The sequence below is a fragment of the Typopeltis vanoorti genome, chromosome 14 (assembly GCF_054136105.1).
Source record: "Typopeltis vanoorti isolate ZY-2024b chromosome 14, IOZ_Tvanoo_1.0, whole genome shotgun sequence".
Classification (NCBI taxonomy): domain Eukaryota; kingdom Metazoa; phylum Arthropoda; class Arachnida; order Uropygi; family Thelyphonidae; genus Typopeltis; species Typopeltis vanoorti.
In genome coordinates this window covers 8353731-8365029 of record NC_143562.1, presented here as the reverse complement: position 1 = coordinate 8365029, position 11299 = coordinate 8353731, and the positions used below count along the sequence as shown (strand labels likewise).

Genomic DNA, 11299 nt, shown 5'->3' with positions numbered 1-11299 from the left:
GAAGGACACTGGTAGGCCAACAGATCTAAGTAGTTTGGCTATACTTTCTGAGATGTCTTTAACACAGGGAATGGTGACAAGATGGATCACCTCTGCATCACTATTTCATTCACAGGAAAGCCCTCTATCAAAAATATTTCTCATTTTAAAGAAAAGATATCAGAGCTTCGTCTTTGCCCAGATGATCTCCTTTTTAGCCTAGCTATTGTGTTTTTACTCACAAATGTTCCTTTAGATGAAACACTTAACTTCCTCAAGCAAGATTTTCCGGCAGATACTGTCAGCCTTTTGACATTTGTCATTCATTCTGGCTACTTCACATGCCAAAGCAAACTTTACCAACAAATTTAGAGCACACATCAATGTGTAGTCCTCTTTCTCCCACACTAGCTAAATACTTTATGGAAAGATTTCAACAATGGACATGAATAGATCCTTTGTAAGTTGTCTTTATGATATGGACATGTGGATGATATTTTTGCCATTTGCATGGGTTCTGTAGAGATTTACAAGAGTTCATCAATAAGTCAACACTAACTCTTGAGTTAGAAGAGGGCAATTAGACTGCTTTTTAGATCTTATTACTTCGTCGACCAGATGGTAGCATTCACTTCTCAGTTATTTTTGATTTTTATGGTGCAAAGACATCAAAGATCATACTGCACCAGGACACAGGTTACAGCAGTACATATGGCAAGCAGTTATTAGAGCAATCACAAACATCCATGGCCCTCACTTTTCAGAAAGAAATAACATACTGGATTTGACATTCGTCCTCCTTTACACCATAATAATCATCAAAAATCTGGCACCATTAAGACTTGAGTACATTAAACCACTCTCTTTGCTCCAGTGAATTGCTGCTCTCCCAAGAAATAAATCACATCAAGTCCACCTTCCTTCCTAATGGCCTTTAATGAATCATATGTCAACAAGATAATTAATACTTATAGTTTCTTTATCATCTACCTCTCATTGTAATAGTGACACAGAGGTGGTCTGTCATGTCACCATTTCCTATGTTAAAAGCATCTCAAAAAGTATAGCCAAACTATTTACATCTGTTGGCCTACAAGTGTCCTTCCATTCTATCAATAAGATATCTACTTTTCTAGGTTCAGCTAAAGATAACTTCTGATTTAAGCCCATCCTGGAGTGTATCAAATTCCTTGCCAGTGTGGATTATTTTGACCAAAGGTAGATCTGTAGCTGTCAGTCAACACAAACATTTAGACTATATTAAGTTCCATGAACCAGAGCAATTAGGACTTGCAGAGCACCTTATTACCACAAGACACTGAGATTTTGGAAGAAAATTAAGATTCTTCATAAAAGTGATAATCTCTTGTAATGTTTATGCAAAGAGAGTTGTGAAACCTTGCTACACTGACTAAATCTAAATATAAATGATGGACTTAAATTATCTCTCTTATGGGAAACAGTTCTTCGCAAATTCCGAAATTAACTAAAAATAGTAGTTGTGGTGGTGGACAGTAGATGGTGTTGGTGTAGATGATGCGGTTGGAGTTGGTGGATGATGGGTGAATGAGGCTGATGGCAGAGACAGCTAGTTGTAGAGCAGTTGTCCTCCCTCGATGAGTCTTGGACTTCCTAGAAGTGTCAAATAATAATAATAATGTTCTGGATACTAGGGTGAAAATTTTGTACTAATAAAAATATATAAGTAAGTTAAATCAATTTTATGTTATTAATAACCAGCAACTCATTTAAGGGTTCATATACCTCATATACTTACATATTAAAAAGAGAGAGAGAGAGAGAGAGAGATAAAAAAGAACGAGAGATGGATCTCCTAAAAAGCTCTAATAAAACTCTTTTATTGAGCTAAATAAACAATATTATTTCTTGTAACTAATGGTCTAAATTTAAGATTTACAAAAGCAAAAAAAGATTTCATATACATTTTGATTAAAAAATATTTTCAGATATTAGAGCTGATGACTTTAAACACAGGTGCTCTCACTACAGCAAACTATACTTTACAGTCCTAGCCTAAACTTCCATAGCATTTGTGCTATTTTAGAAGAAATTCAATAGTAAACATTGTAGAAAACTATTCACTTTGTCCCTGAAAGCCAACTATATCTTTTTCTGTTTGTTTATTTACCTATTAAAAAATCAGTTTTCATCACAGCATTTTGTTAGCAGAGTAAAATTGTAACTGAATGCATTTCAGAACAAGTTAAACCCAAACAAGACAAGTGCTACATAAAATATTAGTTTTTCTATGCATGTGTGCTTTCTATTTAAAAAATTTGTTGTCTTGCCAGGATTGTCATATTCTTATGATAATATCAAAAGTTCCATATCTTAATGGAAGTGTATTAGATAATTACTTGAATAGTGCTACAAAAAGCTTAAGTGTTCTAAGAAGGCCAATGTGAAAAACTTTTATAAGTTGTACAGATAAAAGTCACGTATTAGTGAATACACTTGTGTGTTTTATAATTTGAAACTTGAGAAAATGATTTACCACAAATCTCACAAGTAAAAGGTCTCTCACCAGTGTGAACCCTTGTATGTTTTTTTAAATCTTGACCTTGTGTAAATGATCTGCCACAAGTTTCACACAAAAAAGGTTTTTTATTGGTGTGATTTGTTATATGTAACTTAAGATGTGCAGATTGCGTAAAAGACTTGCCACATGTTTCACACAAATAAGGTTTATCATTGTTATGAAGTCTTGTGTGTACTTTAAGATGTGCAGATTGTGTAAATGATCTGCCACAAGTTTTACAGACAAATGGCTTCTCATTGGTGTGAAGTCTGACATGTTCCTTAAGATGTGCAGAGATTGAAAATTGTTTTCCACAGGTCTCACAGATAAAACATTTCACATTAGTGTCTCTTTTGGGTAACGAAGCTAGATTCAATGATTTTCCACAGGTTTCACAAATAAGAGGTTTCTCGTTAGTGTGAAGTCTTGCGGTGTGATATCGAAAATGAACAATTTGTGAAAATGAATTTCCGCAAGCTTTGCACGATTGCTTGATAAGTTTCTTATTAGCATGAATTCTTTTGTGCATGTGTAAATTAGAAGCTCGTGAAAATGCTCTTCCACAAATTTCACATACAGAAGATTTCTTATGCACTCGCATATGTTCTTTGAGCTTAGATGGTGATGGAAATGATTTACCACAGGTTTCACAGATGAAAGGCTTCTCTTCAATGTGAGTACTTCGATGCATATTAAGAGCCCGAACTCGTTTAAATGATTTTCCACAGTTTTCACAAATAAATGGCTTCTCGCAAGTGTGAACAATTTTATGCTTATTAAGAATTGACATTTGTGAAAATGCTTTTCCACAAGTTTCACAAATAAAAGGTTTCTCGTTAGTGTGAATTCTAGTATGCACGCTAAGATCTGAAGTCCGGGAAAATGATTTACCACAGATTTTGCAAGTAGGAGATCTCTTATCAGAGTGAACTTTCATGTGTCTATTCAAATATGAAACTTGAGAAAATGATTTCCCACAAGTTTCGCAAATGACTGTCTTCTGAACCGTGGAAACTAATGTTGGTTCTTTCTGAGTTCTCCAATCCTTTAGTGAATTGCTAGATGTATTACACATAACTGTTGTGTGACAATATGGATGTGTTTTATATTCACTTATAAACTTACAGTGAGAAACTGAATTTGTAAATAATTTTTTTACTATAATTTACCCATATTACTTCATCATATTTCCAAAACATTGTAGAGAGTTCATGGTTTATTAAATTACAGCTGGGTAAAATTAATGTTGCCTCCATCTGTAAATTGTGGCATGCTATAAAAATAAAATAAAATAAAACTATTATTTATATTTCAAACAATTAATGAAACAAAATCATTGCAATAACAATAATAGCATACATCAATTTCAAAAAAATAAATAAAATAAAAAAATAAAAGTAAATATTACAGAGAAGTTCTTCAAAACCTTAATATGAGATATAATCAAACTAGATAACAAGTTCATTATTGAGATAAAAAAAAAAAAGAAAAGAAAAATTAATCTGTATAATCATTGAAGAAATTTGGTTAATGTTACTTCTTACATTTAAAAAGCATGAAAAATATGATTTTGAGTAAGTAACCTAGAATAAATATAATACAGAACAGAAGATAGGAAGAGAGAGAGAGAGAGGTGATGTGACCGAGACAAACGTTGGTGAAAGGAGTCTATCAGATAGATACAGGGAAATTATTTCATAGGGTACAGGTGATGAGAGAGTAAGAGAAGTTCCCTACAAATTGCACAAATGTCATATGGGTAAGGAAGTGAAAAGGAGATTTTTTGCACAGCACATGCTAAACGAGTGGGATGCATTTCTGGAGTGAGCGATGAATCCTCCAGTGCTGAAAGTTTTCAAGATAAGGTATGACAGTCATGAGCCTTCTGAATCCACAGAGGCTTGGAAATAATACCAATACTTAGATACTGCACTTTTTGTAATAGAGAGGTATATGACTGTGTACTGTATTGGTTGTGCAGTGCTTCAGAAGATGGATGAGATTTGAGATCAACAGTAGGCTGTGTAGTCCTGCAACATTTGCAGTATGCTCTGATCTGAAATCCTAATCTCTTTATCCCTATTTGTTACTACTACTATGATAAGAAGTACACTGACAAGTATAATGAAGTGGGCACGTAACTTTATACAGTGGCACAACACCCACTTCAATATTGGTAAAATTACACATGGATTACTGTATTCAAATTTGTTTCCATTGTAATGTGGATCTGGTGAGGGGGGGAGACCATATATGAGTAAAGGCAATATCAGGAATCTGGAATGCTGGTTATGGGGAGAAACTGATGGAATGCAAATTGTAGAGTTTAGCCGATAGTGTAAATTTCAGTGGAAAAGAGGTGACATAACAGAGATCTTAGAGAATGAGAGAATAAGTGCAAGACAAACAAGGAAACAGGGTGCCTCAGGGTGGACAGGAGAACACAGCATGAGAAAGACTGATGCTTCAAGAGGATGTAAATGTGTGTAGACAAAAAAGGGGACAACCTGGGAGATAGGGGAAACAGCTGGATTTGAAGAAGATGAATAAGGAGAAAAAGAAATGGCTCAAGAAAAGTATGGAAAAGTCACATCTAATAAGTCATCCATGCAATGAACTGTTACATCCAGGTATACATCATTTGTTGGAATAAATGAGACATGGTTGAACGAAGATGACATCCCTGACAAGAATAGAGATGGAAAAGTGGAAAAGTATGATGTATGTAAAGCTGGCAGGGGGAGCCCCTGGCAGTAAAATTTATGGGGGCCACAAAAATTTCTACATTTCGACGAAATTTGACGTCCAAATGTAGAAAAGTTGAAGACATTTCTCTTGGAGCCTAGTATACTTGTGTGGCAGTAATGAATTTGTCTTTATCTTCATTTAAAAATAGTAGAAACTGTTCCAATTCATCATCAAAATGCATAATATCTACAGTGTATTGTTCTTATAGATCTCTTTTAATTTTTTCACATAGTTATGGGCCCCTGGTGGCTGCCAGGTCTGACACCCACTTGATCCACCTCTCAACAGAAGGGGCAAAAAGGGAGGTGGAGTATTATTGATGATAGAAAGGAGTTATGTCCATACAAGGTAGAGATGCAAGAGGGAAATAGTGACTGGTTTGGGGAAAGTATGGTGTGAGATACAGATGAATAGAATGAAATACTCGGTCGGATGTTGTTATAGATTCGGTAATATGGATTGTGACCATAAAATGTATAATCGAATTAGCAAAGCATAAGACAAGGGTGATCATGTGACAAATATAGACTGGGATGATGAGATAGCAACTGGAAGGAAAGAAAATGAGTTTTAGAGGGACAACAACATCAGGCAATATGTAACAGAAGGCATACAAGGATTGAAGGTCTTGGATTTGATCATTTTATCAGAGGAATTATTATAGAGTGACCATGAAGTGATTACTTGGGTGGATGCCAGCAGTGAGGACTTCTGTGAGGAAAGGGTACGTGGAACTACAAGGCTAGTGATTGTGAGCTCGTTGCACGTGTAGCATGGAATAAGGAGTTGGGTGGAAAGGAGACTGGGTGATTTTCAAGAAGAAGCAATGTCTAAATGTCAGAGGAAAAAGACATTATGAAGGCAACATAAAATGAGTGGTAATAATCAATTTCATGAGGATTACAAAGAACAGGCAAGGAGGATGACTTGTTTGGGAAGGGTGGCAAAAGCAATATGAGGCAGTTTGCTAATGAAGTTAAAAAAAAAAAATCCTAGGGAGTTCTTTCAATATGTAGCCAGAAAAAAAGAATGACAAGAGATGACATTGATGATATATTTAATGAGCAGTTCATAAAGGTATTTCATTCTTGTGAATGTGACATTCACAAGAATGAAATGATGTTCTTTCGATATGTAGCCAGAAAAAAAGAATGACAAGAGATGACATTGATGATATATTTAATGAGCAGTTCATAAAGGTATTTCATTCTTGTGAATGTGACATCATAGAGAATTTGAGAGCAGTGGATGATAAGGTGGAGAGACTGACTGTAATGGAGCAAGAGGTATATGGGGAATTAAGCAAGCCTGATGTTAATAAGGCTGTGGGACTGGATGATATCACTGTGTATTTTGGAGGAATGTGTGTGTGTGAAGCAGCCCAGCTTTGTGTCATGCCTTAATTATCTACTAACTTTTTATAATCCATTGACAGCTGCATTGGATAAAGGGAATGGTTACATGATGATACTGCTGAATTTCATAAAGGTGTTTCATAACTACATGAAACTCTGTTACACAAACTACAACCAATGGAGATGGATATAAAACTGGTGATATGAATAAATGGGTGATCCCTGGACAGATATCAAGAAATAGTATATGGAGGAGAATCCAGAAAACGCAGGTGACTAGTGGCATGCCGCAGGGCTCTGTGCTTGGACCACTGCAGTTTAATTTGTGCATAAATGATATAGGAAATAATTTGGCAGGAGATATTCAGTTGTTTACTGATGATGCAAAGTTGCATAGGATAATTGTTAATCAAGGTGATATAGAGAGTTTGCAAGATGATTTAAACAGGCTCGAAATTATGGGCAAAACATTATGGATGTCGATTTAATGTGGAAAAATATAAAGTTATGCATTTTGGTATACAAAGATTACAAGCTGCATGCCACATCAAGGGAACTGCACTTCAGGAAATTGATAAAGCTGGGGATTTGGGGGGGGGGTAGCAGATAGTTGCAGTTTAGACAGCATATTACCAAAGTAATCAGGATAGTTCAGAGGTTACTGAACTTGGTTATTGAAGAACACACTAACAAGCAGAGATAAGGGAGCTATCATAAAGCCTTGATACAACCACATCTGGATTATTGTGTTTGGGTCTGGTGACCCAGAGTGGTAATAATCAATTTCATGAGGATTACAAAGAACAGGCAAGGAGGATGACTTGTTTGGGAAGGGTGGCAAAAGCAATATGAGGCAGTTTGCTAATGAAGTTTAAAAAAAAAAAAATCCTAGGGAGTTCTTTCAATATGTAGCCAGAAAAAAAGAATGACAAGAGATGACATTGATGATATATTTAATGAGCAGTTCATAAAGGTATTTCATTCTTGTGAATGTGACATTCACAAGAATGAAATGATGTTCTTTCAATATGTAGCCAGAAAACCCAGGTTTCCTGGAGATGAGGAAGTGGTGGAGAGGTTCCAGAGACAAGTGACCAAGATTGTAAGTGAACGAGATCTATTCTCATAGGGAACGTTCCACGTTCCCTATGAGAATAGATCGAGGATGTGTGGACTGCAGAAGTTGGTTGATAGGTGAAAAAGAGGGGATATTATTATTATGTGACACCTCCAGGGAGTCCAAAGACTCATTGAGGGAGAGTGTGCCAACACTATCGAACGATTGATCCCCTTCCAACTACTAACCGCGCTCAAACTTGATTAAGTTTTTGAGAGCAATTAATAGCAGAGGCTCTACCAATTGACCAACTTCGCTAGCTATGACAGAAACATTTAAGTAACTTAAAGGATTTTATAGGATTGATGTAGGGAAAGTGTTTCAGCAACTGGCTACAGATGGAAGAACAAGGGATCTTTCCTGAAAGTTAGGCAAGAGTGTGGTTAGCAACAGCATGTGGACCAGATTTTTCACTTGGAGAATGAATGGAATTTGTTGCCTGAGTCAGCTGCGAGTGTTTTGTCTGTTAATGGTTTCAAGAACAGATATGATAGATATTGTGTTGATAGTTTGGGTCTTCCATGATGAGTCTTAGGAGTCCATAGAGGTGCCAAGTTTTTACATGTAAATGGTTTTTTACATGTAAAAAATCGTTTATCTTAATAGATTAAATTTGTTATTTTCTATTATTTCCTAGCATGCAGTAACAATTGTATTTTAATAGGTGATCCACCGAAAGTTTTGCTTGTATCCCATTCCAATTACTGTAACAGACACTTAAGATGTACTATTAATTTTAGTACGAAATACTTGTCCTTTTACTAATTAAAGATATTACTGTGGTTTTTGCGTGTTTCTTTATTATTTAATTTACTACTACAGATTCCTCTTAAAATCAGATAGTAACAATTGTCTGCCCTTTCGAGAGACACATTAGTGACAAGATTATCTAATGGCTCATTATTATTTTATATTTAATACATCCCACATATAGGGAAGGTATTAAAATAAAATAAAATAAACTAACAGCCTATTTTTCTACCCACTGCAGGGTGAAGGCCTCTCCCATTTCGGGAGGTTTTGGGCCTACTACTCCCATGGTGACCCAGTCCATATTGGGAGAGGACAATCACAAACATCCATGCCTATGTGGGATTCAAACCGGCAGCCTCTTAAGTGGAGAGAGACATGCTAACCACTTGGCCAATCAGGAGAAGGTATTATTATAATTATTATACAGGAATCTCCATGGAGTCAGTAAACTCATCGCAGGAGAACCAAACTATCCATACAATATCTACCATACCTCTTCTTGAACTCATTGACAGATGAAGCACTCACAAATGAGTCATGTAATGCATTCCATTCATTCACCACTCCAAGCAAAAAATCTAGTTCTCACACCTTTGTTAACAACACTCTGCTTAATTTCCATGGATGACCTCTTGTTCTTCCACCACTAGCCAACTACTGAAATATTTCCCCTGCATCAATCATATAAAACCATTTTAGTAACTTAAATATTTCTATCGCATCCCCCTCTTCTCCTCCTATCAACCAAATCTGAATTGGAATGTGCGACCATATGGAATGCCCACACTAACTTGGTTGTTCACCTCTAATCTTATGTACCACTTCCTCGTCTTCAAGGAATCCAGGCGACCAGACCTGAGCACAGTAATCCAGATGTGGATATATCAACAAAGAGGAATAATAATTTCTTTATCTCTGCACGTTATATCTTTATATCTTCTTGATTTCTGCATATCTATGTAAGCACAACCTCCCATCCCAACAGTATAGCATACTTAAAACACTTTGAAGATGCCATACAGCCAAAAAAAATGTTGACAAGACAATGTATATGTCAGGGCACTGTCAAGATTGCATATGTTTTTCTGTCTGCTTTCAATAAACATCCAAGGATAACTAATAAAACAGCTGGCTGATAGTTTGGCCTGTAGGAGTGAATTCACAATGAACGACGACTTCACAGTCAATTAATGAAAGCAATTTACATATTGTTACATTTAACTGAGCCTGTTGGGCATTCTTAGGTGACTAGGAATTTTTCCTCTTGATGGCTGTTCACGATATTTCAAAAGTGTCTTTAGCAGTTCTGTGCAGTTAAAACAAGACTGGATGCAAGGTTTTCCCACATCATTCATTTTAAAAATCGAAGACTACAATAAACAATCAAGCAATTAAATCTCATTTACTGGAAAGAACTCGGAACTATAATAGCGATACTAAAACTAATCACAGTCTTGCTACCAGATGTTTGTGCTCTTGGCTACCAGTCAGTTCCCGAATATTTAGGCAACATCTCGTACAAAGCAAAATACAACTGATAGCTATACCACTTCTTTAAATATTCGTAAAGAAACTGACCCTAAAACGCATTGTGACAATAATGTAAATACTATAATACTTGACTATGATGTCATCCAATAGCGCAATCAGGATTTTATCTTGGTGGGGGGGTGGGGAGAAAGTTGAGTAAACGATTCGAGAATACAGTACACACTGCTCGCATACGACCTATAACTGAGCATATGCAATGATCGTAATTCCTAAGTATTATAGTAATAGAAGACACGACACAACATAAATAATAAAAAAAAAAAGAATTTTAATTAGGAAAAGATTTTTGAAAAATTTTTTAGTGTTTTTTTTTTCCTTTTCTTTGGGGGGACAAACCCCTCTGGGTTGGCCACTGATGTCATCGGCATCGATATACATACTAGTATACAGAAGTATCCTTCTCGTTATCACAGGGATGAGCTGTCACTGCACTTATCTTTACGTAGAAGACAAATTTTAGTTATAAGTGACGTACGATTATATATTTATTAGGAGAATTATTGTGAAAAGAAAAGGATACACACACACGGTAAATGCCAAAGTTCAAGATTTAAGAAGCTTGTAACTTGTCCATCGCAAAAATGCGATCATGTAAAGCAGTGTATCTCAAACTTCAAACACCCGCGTACCCATTTTTAAATTTTCATTATTACCAAGTACCCCCTTATCAAAATAACAATAAATAAATAAAATATATTTCGTTGTAAATGTCTCTTTTATTAGAATTTAGATTTATATGTAAACAAAAAATTTCATTTATTTTTAATAGAACAAACTTTATAAAGATACTATAAATTTTTACTTACTTGAAAGGCGTTAGCTGATTTTTTTTTTTTTTTTGAAATAATTTATCATCAATGAGAAGAGTGAAATTGCTTATGGTGAGATAAAAATTTCAGCAATATTTGGCTCTATAGTTGTTAATTGCAATCTCAGATGCGGTTCGACATCTATAATGCGATTCCTCTTCTTCGTCTTAATATCTACAAGGGCCGAAAATCCAACTTCGCACAGATATGAACTTGGAAACAGAAAAATGAACCTTAGAGCTTCATCTGTTAATTCAGGAAATTCATTCTGTATTTGTAGCCAAAATGATGATAACGTATTCTCGTTGTATTTATTTTTTAGGAAACTATCAGAAGCTAGTTCTAAAAGTTGTTCTTCTTCTATTGACGATAGACCGTTTGGCATAGATTTGTTGATATTGAAAGGGTATCTTATCCACTCAATATTAATGTCCAATTCAGGGAAATA

At 35.4% G+C, this 11299-nt stretch overlaps 1 protein-coding gene across 3 annotated transcripts; it reads right to left on the bottom strand.

Moving 5' to 3' along the window:
• Positions 1 to 1828: 1828 nt before the first annotated feature.
• Positions 1829 to 10997, bottom strand: LOC150099166 (uncharacterized). 3 transcript variants are annotated; one of them, XM_090403725.1, is made up of 2 exons: positions 10849 to 10997; positions 1829 to 3791 (listed from the first exon to the last, which is right to left on the bottom strand). In XM_090403725.1, the coding sequence occupies exon 2, from the start codon at positions 3591 to 3593 to the stop codon at positions 2442 to 2444; it is 1152 nt and encodes a 383-aa protein (XP_090259851.1). In that variant the 5' UTR covers positions 3594 to 3791; positions 10849 to 10997; the 3' UTR covers positions 1829 to 2441. The 3 variants fall into 3 exon arrangements, with proteins under 3 accessions (XP_090259851.1, XP_090259853.1, XP_090259852.1); XM_090403727.1 differs by lacking the exon at positions 10849 to 10997 and adding an exon at positions 10567 to 10617; XM_090403726.1 differs by lacking the exon at positions 10849 to 10997 and adding an exon at positions 9487 to 10490.
• Positions 10998 to 11299: the final 302 nt, after the last annotated feature.

Bases quoted from the DNA above. Each gene is read 5' to 3' on its own strand.
- LOC150099166 (XM_090403725.1), bottom strand. From the start codon at position 3,593: ATGTGTAATACATCTAGCAATTCACTAAAGGATTGGAGAACTCAGAAA.